This window comes from Pituophis catenifer, unplaced genomic scaffold (assembly GCF_029215685.1).
Source record: "Pituophis catenifer annectens isolate HBS135680 unplaced genomic scaffold, rPitCat1.0.hap2 SCAF_1, whole genome shotgun sequence".
Taxonomy (NCBI): Eukaryota; Metazoa; Chordata; class Lepidosauria; order Squamata; family Colubridae; genus Pituophis; species Pituophis catenifer.
Window position 1 is genome coordinate 233,538,120 of NW_027256881.1, and position 21,539 is coordinate 233,559,658.

The following is a 21,539-nucleotide window of genomic DNA, read 5'->3' on the forward strand; positions in this document are numbered from 1 at the left end:
GTGCTGGAAATGCAACTCTGTGAAGACTAATTACCTCTTAAAAGTCTTCTTCAATTGAAGCAGTATAAACAATTTATAAAGAAATAAATCAAATGTGCAGTCATGGTTCTGAAAAGATGTTAAATCATACTGACTTTAAGTAGCCAAAACATGCACTTTCCTCTTTATGAATAATGAGGAACCCTCTAAGACTCCATTCACAAAATAGCAGCCACAACTATTGTTGCCAAAAAGAAGAGACAAAGCTAGTGACTGTGAATAAGCTGACCTTCTTCAAATGTAAGTGGAAGAACAAATTTGTATTGAATCCTTTATTTCCTGTACTGAATATGGATTACTGAAATAGTATTGAATTAAACTGGAAGCTGGAACATAATGCTCTTTCCATGTTACACTTGACATTCTTGCTTCATAAATAACGTAATTTTTTCATAAAAGGAACTTGTTCATAAGTGGCCTTTCCTTCTACCCACCACCCACCCTCAGACATTACCTTCTACCATGACGTAGAAGATGAGACTATCATCACCACTGTCACACAGATATTCCCCAGCATCAGACATTTTCACTGCTGAAATCACCAATGAATGTCGTGTTCCATCTTGTTCCAACCACACATGCTCTGTGTCCTGCAGTTTTTCCCCATCTTTGTACCACTTCACCTCTCCTTTGGGGCAAGACAGTGTTACCGAGAGCACCAGATCTTCAGAAATCAAGCAACGGTGGTGAGTTTGCAGCTCATCTCGCCCCACTATTTGAACTGGAGGATCTGCCAGTACAAACAATGTTAGTTAAATTTCTCTACCTGTTCTAATTTGAATTGCTGTCTTAACGAGGGGGACGCTGTTGTGATTAACATAGTGGTATTTTTCCTATTTTAGTCTTCTCTTGTTTTACATAAAAAAAAGTTTCCTAAGTGGTGCACAATTTAAGAGAAATTGGAATGGTGTGATGAGCTTATCCTGAGGATCTAATCACCAAGGGATGTCTAATTTAAGACATCAACTCTAAAAACAAAACCACACATAGCTGAAGGTAGACTTGACCTTGACCCAGGAGAATATGTTGCTTGGAGAACCTAGATCAGATTTCTCCTATTATTACCCTTCAGTTGTTAAGATATCACTTCTCACCATTGTCAGCCAGTTTTAGAACCAGCCTTCATTTTCCAGAGAAGCACTAAAGGCTTCTTGAGTTTGGGAAGAAATATAACAAGGATTAGTCAATGTTCTCTAACAAGAGTATGTCATAAGGTTGGCCTCTGGAATCAAGAGGCCTGCAGATAGCCATTGTGAAGTCAATTGGACACTGATACCCCAGACATAAATGAAACAATGGACATTTTCATTTGTAAAGCTTCAATGATTTGGGACCCCTCTCCCTCTATTTTTCCAACATCACATTGTTGTTCATACAGAAAAGATATCTGAGATATCAGATATCAGAGACATCTCTGATATCAGAGAAACCCATATGACTTTTACTTTTCCATTATACAGGTAGCCCTTGGCTTATGGCTACAAGTGGGCCAGATTCTCTGCTGCTAAGCAAGTTAATTATCGTAATTGCACCTAATTTTATGACCTTTCTGCTATAGTTGTTAAGTGAATCAATGTAGTTGTTAAATGGTTATAAAGTGAATCCAGCTTCTCCATTGACTTTGCTTATCAGAAGCCAGCTGGGGAAGTTGCAAATGATGATCACATGCTCCCAGAACACTGCAACTGTCCTAAATTGGTTGCCAAACATCCAAATTTTGATCACATGATCATAGAGCAGACCTGGGCATTTTACAGCCCCCGGACTACATCCAGCCCTTTGGCTTTGCCTGTCCGGCCCGTATGAGGGCAATCAGAAATTAGGAACCAAATGTAAATAAGTGTATGCCAAGCACACAATACATACAACTGCAGGCATTATATTTAGAAGGCAACTGCTATTCCCCCCCCCCAATTTATGTATGTGTGTGCATGTGCCCACACACTTTCACTTTCAAAGCCCTATTGATTTGTCCCTCCACAACACTCCCAGTTTCTTATGTGGCCTTTTGGGAAAATTAATTGCCCGCCCCTGCTGTAGAGTAAGTGCGAAAACCAGTTGCAAGACACTTTTTTTCAGTACTGTAGTAACTTTGAATAAATGCTAAACAAATGGTTGTAAGTCAAGGACTACCTGTAAATCCAACTAAAGAGCTCTTTAAATTGCACATTTTACTAGATGCTCTCTAGTATGCTTTCCCATTCAAAGGTCCTCATAGACTTTCAACAGGTCTGCAACAGTAAGCATCCCAGAACATTCACTGGCCCCATGAGAACAAAGTGCAGAATGATACTTCATCCCCAAGTTTGCAGATTTCCTTTGTTTCCCTGCCTTTTCTACAAACATCTCTTCAAGTAGAGAAAAGGTCTTTAATCCCCAAATGTCCATAGCAAATGTTTATGAAAGCAAGCCTTTCCCTAAAGCAACACCAAGATCACCCAAGTTGTACAATCTTTGTATATATGGCGTATTGAGGAAGAAAGCTTTTTGTATTTTGTACTGTACTGCCTCCTCTCAAACAACGAAAAACAAAAGCAGAACCAAACAATATCCTATCTCCTGGCCTTCCTCATCGCTTACGCACTGAATACATCATCTGCCAAGGCTGTCAACAAAGCCAGCTCCAACTAGTGGACAAAAAAACCCTTACAACAACTCACTGATGGCTTTCATAGAGCACCCACGGGGATTAAACTCATTCAGCTCCTGAAGGAGCTAACCTCTTTCTTCCAATAGGAAACTGAGTCACCTCTCCATGTTTTTGCTCAAAGCATACTTGGAAAATATATTGTAGGGTTTTTTTCTCCTCTCTTAACTACCCAGCTAGGATATTCTTACATACAGCTCTCTGCTGGATAAAATTCCAACTCAGCCAAAGCAACAGAGGCTACTCTCAGCAAGGATCACTTTCTTAAAGCACTTTCCATTGCACTTCTTATATGCTAGCAACTGCTGCTCTTCAAAGTGATGTGCGGAAATGTAACAGATTGATCCCAGATAGCTTGCTATCTGAAGAAGAATATTGCTCATGCCAGCCTCTCAAATCAAGGTGTGTAAAAACCAAAGCTGCTCAAATTACTCTGACACGGTGTCTAAAGAATCAAACTAATACAACAGCAAGTAGACCAGTTGTGCTTTCATGACAATTAAAATGCACTGCTCAAGACAACCTTCTTACTTAGCCTAATTGTAGGCCGGGCCCTGACCTACAAAAGATTTTTGACACCAAAAGCTACATTCTGTGGAAACTCTGAATCAATGCTGTACGTACCCCAGTTTAAAAATACAGCATTTATCCAAGATCTCAATTTTTTTAAAAAAACAGAGCACCCGTTCTACTAATAGTACCTTTTCTAAGTAAAACAGTACACAGGGGAGGAAATCCAATTTTCTCTCTCAAGAAAGCATAGGCGCTCTCATGTAAAAGAAATCGCCTGAAAATGAAAATCATTCCACTCAGCCAACTCCTTGGGTATCCCAGCTGTTGCTTTAGAAAGAATGATGCTTTAGCCAAAGATTCATCAGAAGCAGCCAATGATCAGATGGCCAAGAGGCAGGAAAACGTCAGTTGTGTGACATTGTGTAGGAAAATAGCAATCTGATGCCAGTTGTCAAAGTACCAATAGTGGCATTAAATAAATATACAATACTACATCGTAAAGATAAATTTTAATCAGAAGGGAGACTAGACCACATGTAACTACGCTAGAACTATGCTCAGAATTTCTAGAAAGTTTATCAAACTAAAAATTTAATTTCAAAGGAATGTACAATAAAGCTCTCTCCTTTACCGATAAAGCCAACTCTCATTGCTTGCATCTACCAGACAAAGCTGAACTAAGCATTAAACACAGAGAGCCATATGTACCATAAAAAGCCTACAAGATTCCTAAAACCAGAACTTGCATGTGAACAAGATGCACTTTTCAGGAATACCAACAGATCTGATGTGAAGATTAGAAAATGGGTTAAATTTCCTCCTATTCTCAATATAATGATGTCTGGCCATGGGAAAGTTCAGATTCCTTCCATCTGCCACACTCTTGGCTAAGGACCTTGGAAAGTTTTGATCTGGTCCAACCATATTTTTATAAACTGTGTATTTTTGAAAACATAAAACATTTCCAGATGCTGCTTTTTCCTTGCTCCTTGGGCCTCAACCTCCCCCATTAGTATCACTACATTCTCCACAAACCAGCATTGATGCAAAGCAAATTTCTAAAATCTCCACCCTCACCAGTTTTGGAAAATCCATTTGCATTCTCTTTCTTCCTCACTTCAGAGACAGATAAAATTTATTTTCCAGCAAGTTCACCCTATGTTTATGGCCATTAAAAGAAGCTGCCTTTAACATTTCCCAGCTCCTAGTCAATATTTCATTCAGCCTAGCTAAGGGAAAAGCCCTTAATGTAATTTTGCTGGGCTGTCACACTCCTGACAGACTTTGCTGCCATATACGCTCTCAGTTTGCTAGACTCTTACATATGCCACATTAGCCTGGTGCTATGGTGTGCACAAAAAAGGCAAAGGTTACTTGTTAATTCATGAGGCAGGAACACTGTAATAACGCACACAGAAAACTCAAAGAGAATGCAAACAGAATAGCCAATAATACTCTCCTGGCTAACAGAAGTCAATATTAAGGGCAACTGAAATGCCTGTAGCAAGATGGTTTTGTGAATGGTGTTCATACCAATCCTCATATACAGTCTGTCACCAAACAATTACAGTCCTAGAAATATTAGCTTGTTGGATAATTGGGGGGGGGGGGGGCAAGAGGTCATGCTTTCTGTCAGATATTGCCTGCATATGATGCACCAGAGACTAGAAGGGGTTAAGTCTTTACAGACATCACATGTGACTATATCAGCCAATGAACTCTATTATTGGACTCTTACCTAGAAACCACTTGGACATCTTCCCCTTTTTTTTTCTCTCTCTCTCTCATCTATCTCTCAGCGAGACAACACGTGAACTTCTCTCTCCTCTCAACATCTGAGTCATACAGTTAGGGTAAAAATGTAACAGGACACCCTGTTCATTATCGTATGCATGTATATATTTGTAAATAATAAAAAAAACCTTTTGAACCTGAAGCTGTATTGACCAAATAACTTCCTCATAGAACCAAATGAGCACAACCATCAATATATATCTGATAATTTCTGCCTCTCCTGCATATCAAAGAATACTTTCTTTGAATCAGCAGATAAATTATACTTATGTCCAATGTGTCAACTCTAGAGATTGGATAGACCCTTGCTTTTCAAGAGCTCTGGGGCAATTTTGCTCAAGATCTGTGTATAGCAGAGGTCTTCAAACTTGGCAGCTTTAAGACTTGTGGACTTCAGCTCCCAGAATTCTTCAGCCCGCTATGCTGGCCGGAGAATTCTGGGAGTTGAAGTCCACAAGTCTTAAAGTTGCCAAGTTTGGGGACCCCTAGTGTATAGTGATGCTTTGGAGTATCTACTCATTGAGAAAATAAGCTAAGAACCAACACAGAATAGTATATCTAAATGATTCAATGAATGTTTTTTTTTTTTTTAATTTGATTTATATGCCACCCTTCTCCGGAGACTCAGGGCGGCTTACAATGCGTTAAGCAATAGCCTTCATACTTTTGTATATTTATACAAAGTCAGCTTATTGCCCCCACAAACTGGGTCAAATTCTCCCAACAACCACCCACCCACCCCAGTGGTATGTTCTCACCTCCTTTTCCTAGCACTATCAGCTTCCCTGAATACTGCACTCACCAGACACCTGGAGGGTGAAGGTCATGGTATCATCAAGAGTGTGGCAGATGTATTTCCCAGAATGCTCTGGGCCAGCTGCAGGGATGGCCAAACACCGCCGGGCACCCTCTTCCTCCAGGATGAGGCCGCTGTTGGCCTCTACTCTGACACCATCCTTAACCCAGTGGACAGGCGCATTCCCATGGGAGAGCACACAAGCCAGGGTCACTGTATCCCCCGTTGAGGCCTTCAGGACAGAGGGAGTCCTGCGCGGCTGCACGATCTTCACAGGGGGCTCTGGAAGGAGAGGGCAGGTAGCCCAGGTTTGAAGAGGCCACAGGCAACACAACTGCTGTGGCTGGGCAAAACCACAAACGTTTATGAGTGAGAGAATACCTTTGCAACAAGAAAATCTTGTATTTTGGGAAGAGACAGGGGAAGCCTTGGAGATACTTGGGATTCATCTTTTCTATAGGTAAAATTTGACAATTCCCTTTTCCATTTTGCTCTCAGCTTCAAAGGTAACAAATGCCCTTTCTTTTCTTTCAGAAAAACACTCCAAAAATTGATCCTCCCTTCCACCTAAAGTGGTTTTGACCTCAGTGCTTCAAGGATTCTTTTCTTGGTATTTTTCTCTATGGAGAGGAATTTAGCAAGACAAGAATTTCAGAAGAAGGGGAAGGAAATTTTTAAAGGTTCCTTCTTTCTGCTATGATTAATTGCAGCTGCTCTTTTTGTGTGCTTTTTGTGTATAATATGTGAAATATCTTATGTATCCTATGTAAAAATAAAAATGCCCTCAAACTGAAATATCTCATCTTCCAAGGTATTTTGTTTTATTCCCCACTCTAGCCAATAATTCTATATGTGTAGTTTGGCTCAATTTCCCAAAATTAAGTCATCCTGACCTGAGAGTAATAATTAAAATCCCATTTTATAAAGAGTTGCTATATCTTAACTTAAAGCAATATTTTGCAATCCTTTCCCTGAAGCTCCTTTCATAAAACCAGGTATGATATTAGGTGCTTATGCTGGATCTTCACACTAGCAGTTTATACCCAAGCTATTTTCTCTGATCCACATACTAATTCTATATATGTTGCCCATTCTATATAACAGTCAAGATAAATACTACAGTATGCAAAATGTTGCTGTTTCACCAAGCATCTTCAAGACTCTGCATTTAGTATTATTTTTGGGCAAACATTCAGCAAAGCATTCCATTCAAAGCTTTGACTAAAGCATAGGGCTGGAATGCTTCGCTGAATGTTTGCCCCAAAATAATACTAAATGCAGAGTCTTGACAAGCAAAATCTCATATATTACATAGCAAACCCCGGTGAGTCAGTACTATTTTAAAATTTAAAGAAATTTTAGCCAATAGGGATTTTCCAAGAATAGCTGGCTGTACAGGTGGCCAATTTCAGAACAAATCAATTACACTATAAATATATGCAATGCATGCATACATTTAATAGCAATCTTTTCTCCATTTCCTTTTTATAGTAGCAGGATTTATTTTCACAGCAATTTTGCTTATCTGTTTAGGCAGAAAAGATTCTGTCTTTGATATCTTCATTATTTTTATTATTTTAGGCAAAAAGGCAAGGAAGGAAAGCATAATAAAATGTGTAAAATTTATGCATGGTGTGGGGAACGTACATAAGTCTCTGTCACTGTTCGATCCCTGAATCATCTAATGAAGCTGAAGACAAACTATTCAGAATGACAAAATGAGATATTCCTTTACACCTGCCTAGTTATGCTATTGAATTATTTTCTATGAAATGTAGGGAACTGTCCTAATTCAGAAGGCTTAACTAATCAATTCGAGAAGGAAGTTGTTCATTTTACCCCATTTCCAAGCCCAGAAACTAAAGAATCTGGGCAGCAACTAGTTACTGCTGCTTTCATGTCTTGCTGTGTGGCTTTCTTGGGATATCTGATTGACCACTCTAGAAAATTAATTGCCATCATTTGACCCAGATGTAGTCAGTGTTATTCTTGCAGCATTTACCCCAAAACATATTATTACTTGGAGAGAGATACATTCTTGGCAAAATCCAATAAGGCCTAAATATCCATAAAGGCCAGTGATATACTGTACATGTTATTTCCATACTTGGCTCTCACAGTTGTTGTTTGTGTCTGATCTCAGTTAATCTTTCCTTGCATTCAATTTTCCTTATTCTTCCCCACCTCCCCGTCATAACTGATAAAAGGCAAGGTTTGGGAACAAATGGCATAATATTTATTCTATATTGAATTGCATGCAACCAGAAAGAAAGTTTTTTAAAAAAGAGCAAGGGAAATGCCCTAATTTTCATAACACTAAGTTCAATCCTGTTGTTAATATATTTTGTAGTCTATGGGCATTGCTATAGCTGTGAAAAGACATTCCATATTGGGATAAAAGTAGAAGCATAAGTATAGACCCAGATTCAGGAGTGGAAGAACAAAAAGAGCGTGTTTATAGATTAGTTAAATTAAGATAGGCTTTTGCAGATTTGATGGTTTTATAATTTATAGTCCTGGATCAGGTTAGGTTTTTGATTATTTATGAATTTGAGAAGTGCAGAGCCAGGGCCGGAGAGCTCACCTGAAACCATGACATCAAAGGAGACAGATTCATCCTTGGTCTCACAGATATATTCCCCAGCATCTTCAATGCTTGTCCTCAAGAGCACCAGGCAACGTTCTGCACCTTCTGTATGAAGCACAAGGTTGTGTGTCTCATCCACCTCTAGGCCATCTTTGAACCAGCGCACCTGGGCATCAGGAACGGACACTGTGCAGCTCAACTCTAGGCGGTCAAATTCCTGCACTTGCTTCTCTAGCGAACGTTCCGCTGGCCGCAAAATCTGCACCAGAGGCTCTGGTAGACAAATATACTGCATGAGTATAGGAGGTCACACGGCTGTGCTGAAGAGCAAACCATACGTACATTCATTTAAGCAATTCATATCGGAGTTCCTTTTGCAAGGTGGGTGGCAATATAAATTTAGTTTAACTAAAAATACCAGTAATAAATCAGGAGGGGCAACATTTAGGAGGGATGAACCTAGTGAAATGCCCCTCCTGATTTATTATTTTTAGTTAAACTGAATTTATATTGTCACCTATCTAGCAATGTATACTTCCCCTCTTGCTAGATATTAGGTACAGTGCAAAGGAATATGTTGCTGGACTGGAGAATGTCAGCAGAAAAATGAAAGATAGAGAAAACACTAAGAACATTCCAACCACTCCTTCTCCACTAATAATTGTCTTCCCTCGCTGCACTTTTCTTTAAAAGAAATAGTTCCTACATTATTTAAATATATGTCATAGTGTATAATGATGATTCTGGCATTTAATCCCTTCCAATTTCAGTCCAAACTGTGCCAGCAAGATCCCAAGCATTGACTATCCTTTCCCATTTCCTAGTCGAAGGAAATCCAATTAACATTATGCTGGAAAACAAAAGAACAACCCCAAAATGCTGGAATCAAAATTTTCAGATCTGGCTTCCTCTCATCAAGATATGGGCATCTTCCGGAATTATAAAGAGGAAACAGCCCAGATCTGCAAAGTCAAAAAAAGTTGGTGCTATTTATTAGAATACAAAATATATGTAGTAGGGTAAATTCCCAGAGAATTCCTCACCGGTGATGGTGACATTGAAAAATATGGAATTTCCAGCAGCATCACACATGTACTGTCCTGTATCATGTTTCTGGGCAGCAGGGATGACCAGACGATAATGGAATCCCTCATTTTCCAGCAAGAAACCAGTGTTTTCCACCACCTCCTTCCCATCTTTATACCAGCAAACTGCAACATCTGGGCAAGACAGCTCACAAGATAGCACCACCTGCTCTGAAGTCTGGTAGATGTGACTTGCATCTGCAGTGGATTGAACAACACGAACAGGCACCTCTGCAAAAGGAAAGTCCATGATAAGCATAGAATATCATATTTCCCAAATGAGCTAGGTTAGTGGAGTTTGGGAGGAAATGTTACCATGCAAAGAAATTAACTCATTCTGATATAATGAGAAGGTGAATCAGTCTCTCTACATTTCATATGCTAGGCAAAAATGAGAAGCAGAGATTCCGATGATTGCTTGACAGAGTTTGGTATAATGCAGTCTGTTAATGAACAGAAATCATCTTTAGAGATCAATTGCAAGAAAATGGTGAGAGGGTAATAACAGAACAGGCAGACGCAAGACCAATACTAAAGAGAAAAACTTAGTCCAGGACCTAAGTTGGTGATGGACAGAAGAGACTCAGCAGCAATCCAAGATGCTGTCTCTTCACTTGGGAGTAACCTATCAAGGCTATCAGTTTATTCATACACATTATTTCATATCTTTGTTTCTACTCACCTTCCACAGTCACAGTGAAGTCAACTGTCTCATCAGCTGTGCAACATGTGTAGGTTCCTGAGTCCAAGGGGCAGGCTGAATTAATCAAAAGCCTTCTAAGGCAGCCCTCTGATTTGACAATGAGACTATTTTCATCCATCACCACAGGTTCTCCATCCTTGAGCCACTGGACAGAGGCATCAGATGTAGAGACTTGGCACTCTAGAAGGAGTGGCATCCCAGCCAGGATAGTCTGGAAGCACTGAGCTTCTGGCACTGGAGAAATATGTACCTTGGGAGCTGAAGAGATACACTGTGAATGGGTGAAGAATCTGTATTCTCTGATGGCTGAGTGAATCAAACAGATTTGCTTAAGGTGTTGGGGTTGTTGTTTTTTAGCAAAAATGTGCTAATGGACCTTCCCTCCATTGTTAAAAGATACTCCAACATTATAAATATATAGCAAGAATGGGGAATCTGTGATTTCCACTTATTGCTAAACTATAACTCCCATGCCACATCTGATCATCAGCCATGCCATATCTGATCTGAGAATCTGAATTTGCATCAGTGAGTTTAAAGCATTCATATAACATTCTTTGCCCATATTTATGAATGCAGTATCCTTCTAATTCTCAGATTTGAGAACAAAGTACTAGCAGTGAACACACAGTGAATTATGCTCTCTCCAAGGTGTTGTGGCCTACATGCAGATTGCTTGATATCTTTGGTTGTCAATTGAATACTAATATAATATATATATATAACAGGCAAATTTAACTTGCTCCAAATGCCTGTTACTTCCATCTTCCTCCTCCCTTTCTCCTTCTCAATGAGTACAGTTTATACAAGAAGAACAGTTGAGTGGGATGTAGCTCATATTACAGCCATTTATAATGTCAAACCAAAAGTTTTCTGTGAATTCTCTCTTGGAAAAGATCCAAAACTAATCTCAATTCCTCCATGAGGAGCTTATTGGAGAACTCATGAATCTGACAGAAAACCAAAGAAGTATAAATTAACTTTACTGAGAAGTTAAAATGAAAACATAACATGTAATCAAACGGATATTAAATAAAGAATTGCTATACAGAGCAATATGCAAAAAGTAATTTAATTTAGACCTGGCTACAATCACTCTTACGTATGCAGTAATTCTCCTCTCTGATGAATACCCACTAGGAAAGGACTTATTTTATCATTAGTTTTTATTTTCCTTTCAACCTTTATTACAGCTACACATTTTTCAAGGTATGCTCTTTACAAATTTGAGAGCAAGAGAGAGAGAGAGAGAGCTCACAGTACATCTATGAGCTTGACAACTGTTAAAAACTGCAGGCTGCACAAAGTTTGTGTTGGAAGATAAAGTCATCATCCATCAGCAATTCCCACGGCTCCTATTAATGTTTCCAGAACATCCCCAGTCCCAATTGAGAGCTTTGGAAGAAATGGAGTCCCATAGGAAGTAAATATAATGTCTTGATTAGTTTCCAAGATTTTAAATCTCCTTTCTATGTCCCTCTCCAATTTTTTAAATAGGCAACCAGGCAAGTACCTCCCAGAGATTAGCTGGCTGACCAGACATTTTACCTTCCCAGAATATCTAAAGATCTAAACTCTTTTTCCCTGAGGATTTTCCTTTCAGTGAATCCTTGCTGGAAACCAACTACTTCTATGAGATCCTTCTTTGCATTTGCCTAAACATATATAAACATAAGGGATGCGGTGGCTCAGTGGCTAAGATGCTGAGCTTGTCAATCGAAAGGTCGGCAGTTCAGCGTTTCGAATCCCTAGTGCCGCATAATAGGGTCCCTATTATGGGGTCCCATAATAGGGGTCCCATAATAGGGTCCCTAATAGGGGGTCCCATAATAGGGTCCCTAATAGGGTCCCTGCCGCATAATTACTTGTCCCAGCTTCTGCCAACTTAGCAGTTCGAAAGCACGTAAAAAATGCAACTAGAAAAGTAGGGACCACCTTTGGTGGGAAGGTAACAGAGTTCCGTGCGCCTTTGGCGTTTAGTCATGCCGGCCACATGACCATGGAGACATCTTCAGTCAGCGCTGGCTCTTTGGCTTTGAAACGGAGATGAGCACCGCCCCCTAGAGTCAGGAACAACTAGCACATATGTGCAAGGGGAACCTTTACCTTTAAACATATTCAGAATTTACCCTTCTTCTTTGCAATAAACTAAGGCCCTAGTTGTACTAATAATTTGTTTATTATGAAGAATGCCTGCTGAGGTCACCAACACTTAATTTTCTATATAAAACTTCAGTCTGAGTATTTTTATTTAGATTTGACCCAGCTCAGTAAATACCTTAACACTGCACAGTCACAAAACTAGGAAAGTTCATTCAGAGATGACCCTGCCTGTAAATTGTGCTTAGATATGCTAGACCACAAAAGAGCAGACGGATGGAAAGCCCTGGAAAGCAAGCAGCAAAAATTTGGTTTGCTGAGGGAAAATAAAACATCTTCCAATTCCTGCAACTGAGACTTGGCTTCTTTAGTGCTACTGCAGCATAGAAAGCTGAATCAAGGCACAATCACTCAGACATAGAAACTAGAGACCACAGATTAAGAGAACGTTGTTTTTATTCAGTGCCGGAGGATGTGCACATTCAAGGATATGACCTTTAGCCGAATCTTCCCATCCATTTCCTTTTTTCTATTCAACCCACTAAGCCTGAAAGGCCAATGTTCCACACACAATTGGGAGATGGAGGGAAGATTTGAGAGAAAAAGGCACCTTTGTAATGATTGGGTGGGGTGTGGAATGAAGAGAGAGAAATGTCTCTGTTGCTTTGAGCCTCAGAGAATTAAGGAAATCCACACATTTGGAACCGAGTTCTTCCTTGATAACAGGCTTGGGAGTGAAGTTGTGGAAATGGGAAGCTGGTGCAGGTCTCTCAAGTCCACAGCGTGAGTCTGATGAAGAAGTTGCATTACCACACCACCCCCATCGACACCAGAAAGCCTTAGTTGTGCTCTTCCATGTGACCTAAATATAGAGAATGGCACTAGGCACCTGTTGTGCTTAAACCTGATGCTACAGTGAGACATTGGAAGGACAGGCTCTTGATTAAAAAAGTTTGCAGTCTCTCTGTGAGAGCACAAAGATATGGCAAGAAGTACAATATGTACAAATTGTATTCCTTTCAACTGTTTTCATGTTTCTTAATTTTCTTTTCTCATGAACACCACTTTGTCTTCTAATATATATCCAATGACCCATTGTTCTTTCATTTAAATTTCTCAGTAAATATATCTAAATATTTCCAACTCTCTGCCTCAGATTCTTGGATGACTCATGAGAGGATCACAATTAACTATTATTTTATTGAAAGCATTTTGATTCTGCTCTAAAGCAATTTAAAGCTCGGGACTGTGCTAGAGCCCTGCTTATAATTCGGAAGTCGTGACAGAGGAAAAACGACGTGGATGGAACAGGAAAGAAACATGTTTAGGCATTGCAGCCATTCTTTAAAGTTATTCTTATTTTACAAGAACTGCCTATGCACATGCAAAGTAATATATACTTTGCATTCCAAAATTGGGGTGACACTGTGGCTCATTGGTTAAGACTCTGGGCTTGTCAGCAGGAAAGTCAGCAGCCTGGGTTCAAGACCTAAGTGCGATGTGATGGGGTGAGGTCTTGTCCTCACACCAGCTGCTACCTAGCAGTTTGAAAACATGCAAATGCTAGTAGATAAATAGGTACTACTTTGGTGGGAAAATAACAGCATCTATGATGTCATGCTGGCCACATGAGCATGGAAATGTCTTCGGACAGCACTGGCTCAATGGCCTTGAAACAGAGATGAGCACTGCCCCCTAAAGTTGGCAACAACTAGGGGAGTAAAATGCACAGGGGCTCCTTTACCTTTACCCTTTACTCCAAAGAATGGGTTCAGAATAGGTAAAAAGCAGAGACCATCTAAACCAGCAGTCTCCAACCTTTGTGGTTTGGTGGCCCAGCGGGGGTGAGAGGGTAACCAGGCCGCACAAGCAGCAGGCTGTCACACACGTGCACACAGCTCAATTTAGGCAAGCAATGGGCCGGCATGCATGCAGCTCAACTTGCACAAGTTGAGTTGTGCGCACATGTACACTTGCACTTGCCCGCCACTCATGCAAGTTGAGCTCTGTGTGTGTATGCGAGCATGCACGCGCACTAGCCCACCATTCATGCAGCTCAGTTCTGAAAAGGCCACCGGCTAGTAGTGGGCCATGGCCCGGGGGTTGGGGACTCCTGATCTAAACAAGTTTCAAGGGAACTAGGAGCCCCAGGAGGGGAACAAAGAGTGCCAATGCTACTCTGATAATTATTATAAAGTTTCTTTTCTTGATAGCATCATGCTGTTTTTAAGGTCTGAATGGAGGGAATGCCGATTCAGATTTCCACTCAGCCACTGAATTCCCTGGATGGCTTTGGGTTAGTCTGTTTCTTTCACTTCAACCTACCTCACTAGGTTGTTACTACAGAGAAAACATTAGGGGAAACCCTCATGTATGAACATGGCAAAATACAGGAAGTTATAAATGTGACCATCAATCTCAGTGGAAGCTGGGACTATGCAATCTACCCAGGTGTCAGCCCCACCAAGGAGAACCAGGCCAGAAAATTAACTCCCCAGAAAGGCTAAAAGTGCTTTCATTGCAATTGGCTATAATAACAGAATCTTGCAAATCTGATTGTGCTGTATTTCCTCCTTCTTCTTGTAGTTCAGTGAATTAGGGAGCTCTTTATTTGAGATACTACCAAATATGATACGGTTACTCCGGATTTGAGGAAATATTTCAGCCTCTTTTGCCTACGTAACAATTCCTGCATATTGTATCTCCACCAAGGTCATCTTCCTTATTCACTGCACTAGCTGGGGCACCAACAGACTAATCTTTTTTTGTTGTTGTTGGCAGTGCTGTAACACGTTCCTACTTACGGCAGGCAGACATAGCTTTCTGCCTTTCTGGAACAGCTTCTCCCGTTGAATTCCTACCTTTCAGCACTGTTCAAAGATAGTGAGTCATTCTTTACAGGGAACAGAGAATATAGCAATTTTTCATGCATGGCTTCCCAAGATAGAATTGCCATCCTTACTAAGACTATTCAATTACAGCTAACAGGTTCTGCATTTAAAAATAGTTGCTTTTTAAATATGTATTCCCGAGAACAAGATTTCATAGCAGAAGGAAATGGTATCGTGTCAGGCAGTATGAGGTAAGGGAGAAATGGGAGAGGGAAGTGAGGTGAGGGAAGCTGTTATTTGGCACCGTGAAGTGCAAACCTCAAAACATCACTTCAGGATTTTTAGTGGGGTTGTGTAAGCAACTGTCTCTCTAGCCTCAGAACCTCTCTTTGGACTATTTAATTCCTCTTGTTAATACCCCAGGCCTTTTCTGTTCCTGTTGCTCTCCCCTCCTTTTGAGGCATAATTACCATACTTTTTGGAGTATAAGATGCACTTTTTTCCACCCTAAAAGAGGGTGGAAATGTTGGTGCATCTTACACACCGAATACAGCCATTTTTGGCTTCCCGAAACCCCACCCCGTGCGTCCCGTTTTCACCAAAAACAGGCGCGTTTTTCACAAAAATGGGACACGCAGAGGGTTTGGGAGGCCTGCAGAGTGCTCCTGGGGCCTGGGGAGGGCAAAAACGTTTTTTTCCTTGTTTACCTCTTTGAAATCTTGGTGCATCTTATACTCTGGTGTGTCTTATACTCCGAAAAATACGGTAATAGAAATATGAATCTATCACTTTTATCCCTTGCCACAGCACTTTTCATACATACAGTATCTTTAGCAGATGAGAATGGTTGATTACAGGTAGTCCTCAACTTACAACAGTTCATTTAGTGATTGTTTAAAGTTACAGGGGCACTGAAAAATGAGGCTTATGACTATTTTTCAAAGTTACAACCTTTGCAAACTTCCCTATGATCATGTGATCAAAATTCAGATGCTTGAGAACTGGTTCATATTTATGACAGTTGCGGTGTCCGGAAGATGGCATGTGATCACCTTTTGCAACCTTCTGAGAAGCAGTTAAGGGGGAAGGCAGATTCACTTAACAACCAGGTTGCTAATTTATCAACTGCAGTGATTCACTTAACAACTGTGGCCAGAAAGGTCGTAAAATGAGGCAAAACTCACTTAACAAATGTCTCACTTAACAACAGAAAATTTGGCCTTGATTGTGACTGTAAGTTGAGGACTACCTGTATTCTGCCTCTCCTCCCATCCCCTCAAAAAAAAGAAACCTGTGTGGATAAATACAGATACAGGTAATCCTCGATTTACAACCATTCATTTACTGGTGGTTTGAAGTTACAAAGGCACTGAAAAAAGTGACATGATCTTTTTTTCATATTTATGACCATTGCAGCATCCTTATAATTACATGATCCATATTTGGGCACTTGGCAACTGGCACATATTTATGACAGTTGCATTGTCCCTGGGTAATGTGATCATTTGTAATCTTCTCACCCAGCTTCCAACAAGCAAAATCAATGGGGGAAAACCAGATTCACTTAACAACTGTGCTGCTAACTTAACAACCGTAAGTGATTCGCCTAACAACCACGAAGGAAGAAACGTAGTAAATTGGTGTGACTCAGTTAAGAACTGCCTTACTTAACAATGGAAATTCTGGTGTCAATTGTGGTCATAAGTTGAGGACTAGCTATATTTAGCTTGGAGTTGTTTCCTCTGAACGGCAAATTAAAGCCAAGCGTCCGGTGTAACTCAAAGCAGATATATTTAATGTATTGTAATGAGCCTAAAGCAGGGGTCTCCAACCTTGTCACCTTTAAGACTTGTGGACTTCAACTCCCAGAATTCCTCAGCCAGCTGGCTGAGGAATTCTGGGAGTTGAAGTCCACAAGTCTTAAAGGTGACAAGGTTGGAGACCCCTGGCCTAAAGGACGACTCGTGGCATATTACTGACCTGCAACTGTAACACTGAAGAAGGCAGAGTCATCGCCTGCATCACACACAAACTCGCCAGTGTCTTGCACCTGCGCTGAGGGAAGGACAAGTCGTCGGTGGGGCCCTTCGCTCTCAAACAGCAATCCTTCACCTTCTTCTAATTCCTCCCCATCTTTGTACCATTGGACAGGGGCGTTGGGGCAAGAAAGCTCACAGGTCAGCACCACACGGTCGGAGGTCTGATAAGCATGAACGGCCTCTGCATTCGACTGTACAATTTGCACAAGTGGTTCTGCAGTAGCAAGGGAGACAGAGAAACCAGAAGGCATTTTAGAACAGTTGTGGGCCTATAGACTCAAGGTCTAGAGCAGGGGTCAGCAACCTGCGGCTCTGGAGCCACATGTGGCTCTTTCATCCCTCTGCTGTGGCTTCCTGTCACTCAAAATGTGCGACACCTGCCAGCACACAATTTATTGAGCTTTTCAACCATGTATAAATCCAAGAAAAGAAAAGTTTCAGAAGAAAACAGAATGTTTAATTCAACTACATATGCTAGTTTTGTGGCCGCTCAAGAAATAGTCAGGCACGGGAAGGTTTTGTGGCTCCCGGTGTTTTCTTTTCTGTGGGAAATGGGTCCAAATGGCTCTTTGAGTGTTTAAGGTTGCAGACCCCTGGTCTAGAGAAAATGGCTCGCACTGGTGGTAGACTAGCCAGGGCCCTCCAGATGTTTTTTTTTTCAAAGCAGTTTCCACAATTCCTGACCCCTGTGGCCATATTGATAAAAGTTCATGGGAATAGTAGTCCAAAACATCTGGAGGGAACCTGCTTGCAATCCTTTATAGCTGACCAAAAACCCAGGAGGAAAGAGGAATTGGTGCACCAGGGCAACTTTTGTGTTCTGAAAGTTGTTTTGTGTGAAGCAAAAAGGAAGAGAAAATTATAGAGAAAATATTCACCCCTTCTCATAACATAAAAATTGAAGATTGTCCTCTGAAACCAGGAGGCTTGAGAAAACAAAGGGAAGAATTGCCTTTCACAAGGCATAATCAGTTTGTGATATTCATTGACAAGGGATGTTGTGACGGCAGGGCACTTAACATAAACAGTCTTGTGGAAGGATTAGATAACCAGTGGAAGATAGGCTGCCTTATGACGCAGAATAGCTTACTGTGCAAGTCCTACATTCGTAGTCATTATATCTCTGAGTGACCACCAATTATCTGAAGCTAAGAACTGAACATGGAAAGCACAATTGCTCTGTGCTCATTCACAAAGTCCCTATGTGCTTCTGTTTAATCATTCATCAGAAAAACAGCACAGTATAAGTGGGCCAGGGACCAATTCAGCTCTCCTTCAGACCAAAATATACTCATGGAGCCTTTGAAACAACTCAGTGTGCAGCAGCTCACATCACCCAGAGCACTCTAAATGTACTAGACTTTAATTTCCATAAGTCCCAACCAGCCACAAACTTTGTCTCTGTGATTTGAAAATTCTAAGAGCTGCAATCCAGTCCCCCCAGAAGACACTTGGCAGGGGAAGAAATAAAAGTACATGAATTGGCCTTTGCCTAGTAAAATAAAATAATTCTCTTGCCTGTGACAGTGATGTTGAAGAATGCCGAATCGCCACCTGCATCACACACAAATTCCCCAGAATCTTCTACTTGAGCTGAAGGAATGACCAGCCGACGGTGAGGGCCCTCACTCTCCAGTAGGAGTCCTTCACCTTCTTCCACCTCTTCTCCATCCTTGTACCAATGTACGGGGGCATCAGGACGAGAAAGCTCGCAGGACAGCTCTATGCGTTCTGCAACCTGGTAGACACGGCTCTCTTCATCATTGGAGTGTATGATCCTTACAGGATGGTCTGTGGCAAGATAATACATTCTATGAATGAGGGTTGGTAGAAATAGGATTATGAAACATGTTTTCCCCTTCCCCGAAACTTACTTATAAGCACACACACACAACTGGAACTGAAATGGAAGTGTTTTGCTGAAAATTAAGCTTATTTATCTATCTACCATGTTTCCCCAAAAATAAGACCCTGTCTTATATTTTTTTGAATCCCAAAATAAGCACTTGGCCTTATTTTCAGGGAAGTCTTATTACTTTGGGGTGCATGGAGTAAGATGGGGCTCCTCTTGTTGCCTTACCTGATTTCCAGCTCTGTGTTTAAATATTTTTGGGGAGGCCTTATTTTTTGGGGAAGCTTATTTTAGCACATGCGCTCAAAAGCCCAATTGGCCTTATTATCAGGAGATGTCTTATTTTTGGGGAAACAGGGTATGTTTGGCTTTTTATAGAGTACTGTATAAGGGAAGAGGTGCCTGCATTTGAAATCACAATGCATTTGAAATCCAATATAGGACATGTTGGTCTGGTTCCTGTATTGAGGTAAATCATGATTTACAATTTGTTGAATAAACTATAATTAGTTTATACACAATTAGGCATACATTCTGAATAAAAATAGAAAAACTACATTTAATGGGTTCCCATAGTATGCTTAACCCTTAACAAGGACTTTTAAATTACAACTGCAGCACACTGTCACAATACATTACATACAAATAAAAAAATCCGATTTACACAACATATTAAGATAAGAGCCGAGTTCTTACAACATGCTGAATCAAAAACTACTATCTTCATTTCACCTGGCCTAAGTGTCATGCACACCTTGTCCTTATGGTTCAGAGTAACTAGAAAAGAGTAGAAAAGTAGGCATAAAATTGAGAAATGGACTAACAATGAATGTAGGGCACTGAAGATATTTGGAGCTAAATGAAATATGCAAATTAATAAGCAAATCTGACCTTTATTTTAACATTTTGAGATCTTGTAGTCCTATAGCGGACAAAAAAGCTCTACAGAGAATCATTAAAACTGCCCAGAATATCATTGGGCTCCAGCTACCAGCCCTGGACGACATCTTTGAATCTCGCTGTTTGAGGAAGTTGCATAACATTCTCAGAGATTCTTCCCATCCTGCTTACAATCTTTTTGGACTTTTGCCTTCTGGCAGAAGATACAGAACAATTAAAACTCGGACCACACGTTTTCTGAATAGTTTTTATCCCAGAGCTATAATTACACTCAACAATGAACTAAAGGGCCACCAGCAGTGAGCTGTTGGACAACATTACTTGGTCTGTTGTGTGAATGTTTGGGTGATTTAGGGGTGGGGAATTTGTGGTGGGTGGGGGTGTGTTTGGGGATTGTTATGTGTGTTGGACCTTGTCTTTGGGTTTTAAGTGAATTTCGTTGTATGGGTATACTGTGTATACCCATACAATAACAATATTATTATAATCAAGCCCAATTGGATAAAAAGTTGAACTGACATTTTTCCACAGGTCTGATTAGAACTTTAAAAAGTTAACAACAAATCTGGATCCCTCCAAAAGTTACCGATGAATGATTGTTTTTAGTATGACAAAACTATCACACAAATGGGGAATAAATGCAGCAAGCAGAGTATCTCATTGTAGCTGAGCCCTATGACAATGTAATTTTTATGTGTCAGGCAGTTTAGCTCTTTGTCAATTATGCAAAATTGCCAACAAACTGCTTGTATTTAGTTTGTTTTTGGGGTGGATTGAAATAGGCTAGAGAGGTCAGTTGTTCAGGTACCTTGGTATTAAGCCATAAAAGGTTTTAAGGCCAACATAAGCCCTTGGAGTTGCACTCAGAAGGCAACAGGAAGCCAGGAAAGGTCTCAGACTATGCTAGTATTCAGATCAGGGGTGAAATGCTCCTGGTTCGGACCGGTTCAACCAAACCGGTAGCAATGGCAGCTGGTGGTTTGGAGAACTGGTAGCGATAGTGGCATGAGGCTCCGCCCACCCGCCCAGTCATCGTTACTTCCTGGTTTTAACCAGGAAGTAACCTATTTTTTACCCTCTGCGCATGTGGAGAAGGGTTTGCGCATGCGCAGAGGGTGCCAGAGTGCAGGGCGCGTGCACTTCCAAACCAGTTGGGAAGGTAAGTAGATTTTACCTCTGATTGATATCCACAAGCTAAAAACAGGTTGCTGCATTCTGGACCACTTGCTGTATATCTTCAGTGCGGTTTTCAGAAACAGCTGTATGAAGAGCACTTTACAGTAGTTCTGACCCATAATGATGAGGATAAGAGTTACCAACATAATGGTACTGCTCCAGGTACTGTATGTCCACAACTAATGTCCCAAATGTCCCATTTGACAAAGCAAAGATTATCCTAAACCGTAGCCATGAATCCAGGGAAACTGCAGAATTATCACTACAAAACAATCGCTCATGAGATAACAGTCAGGCCAACTCTTTCAACAAATCAAAGTCCCAAGGCTATAATAGAAAATCTATGCAGCTCATGGTTGAACTGCTGGATTCTTGATAGACTCTGAACTTGGCTCTTTTCCTGCAGATAAAGCCGCTGGGTGAGATCATCCGTGGCTTCGGGGTGGAGTTCCATCAGTACGCTGATGACACCCAGCT

General features: G+C 40.8%; 1 protein-coding gene across 2 annotated transcripts in view; it reads right to left on the minus strand.

Annotated features, from left to right (window-relative positions):
* The window catches only part of OBSL1 (obscurin like cytoskeletal adaptor 1), a 78,733-nt gene that overhangs the window by 29,986 nt on the left and 27,208 nt on the right, over window positions 1–21,539 (minus strand). Inside the window, exons 12-17 of one of the 2 annotated variants that reach the window (XM_070956781.1) lie at window positions 18,653–18,925; window positions 17,076–17,348; window positions 10,144–10,422; window positions 9,420–9,692; window positions 8,374–8,649; window positions 494–769 (exon numbers count right to left, since the gene is read on the minus strand). In XM_070956781.1, coding sequence (XP_070812882.1) covers window positions 494–769; window positions 8,374–8,649; window positions 9,420–9,692; window positions 10,144–10,422; window positions 17,076–17,348; window positions 18,653–18,925 — 1,650 coding nt within the window. The remainder of the gene's footprint in view (window positions 1–493; window positions 770–8,373; window positions 8,650–9,419; window positions 9,693–10,143; window positions 10,423–17,075; window positions 17,349–18,652; window positions 18,926–21,539) is intronic. The other variant, XM_070956789.1, reaches the window with a different exon arrangement.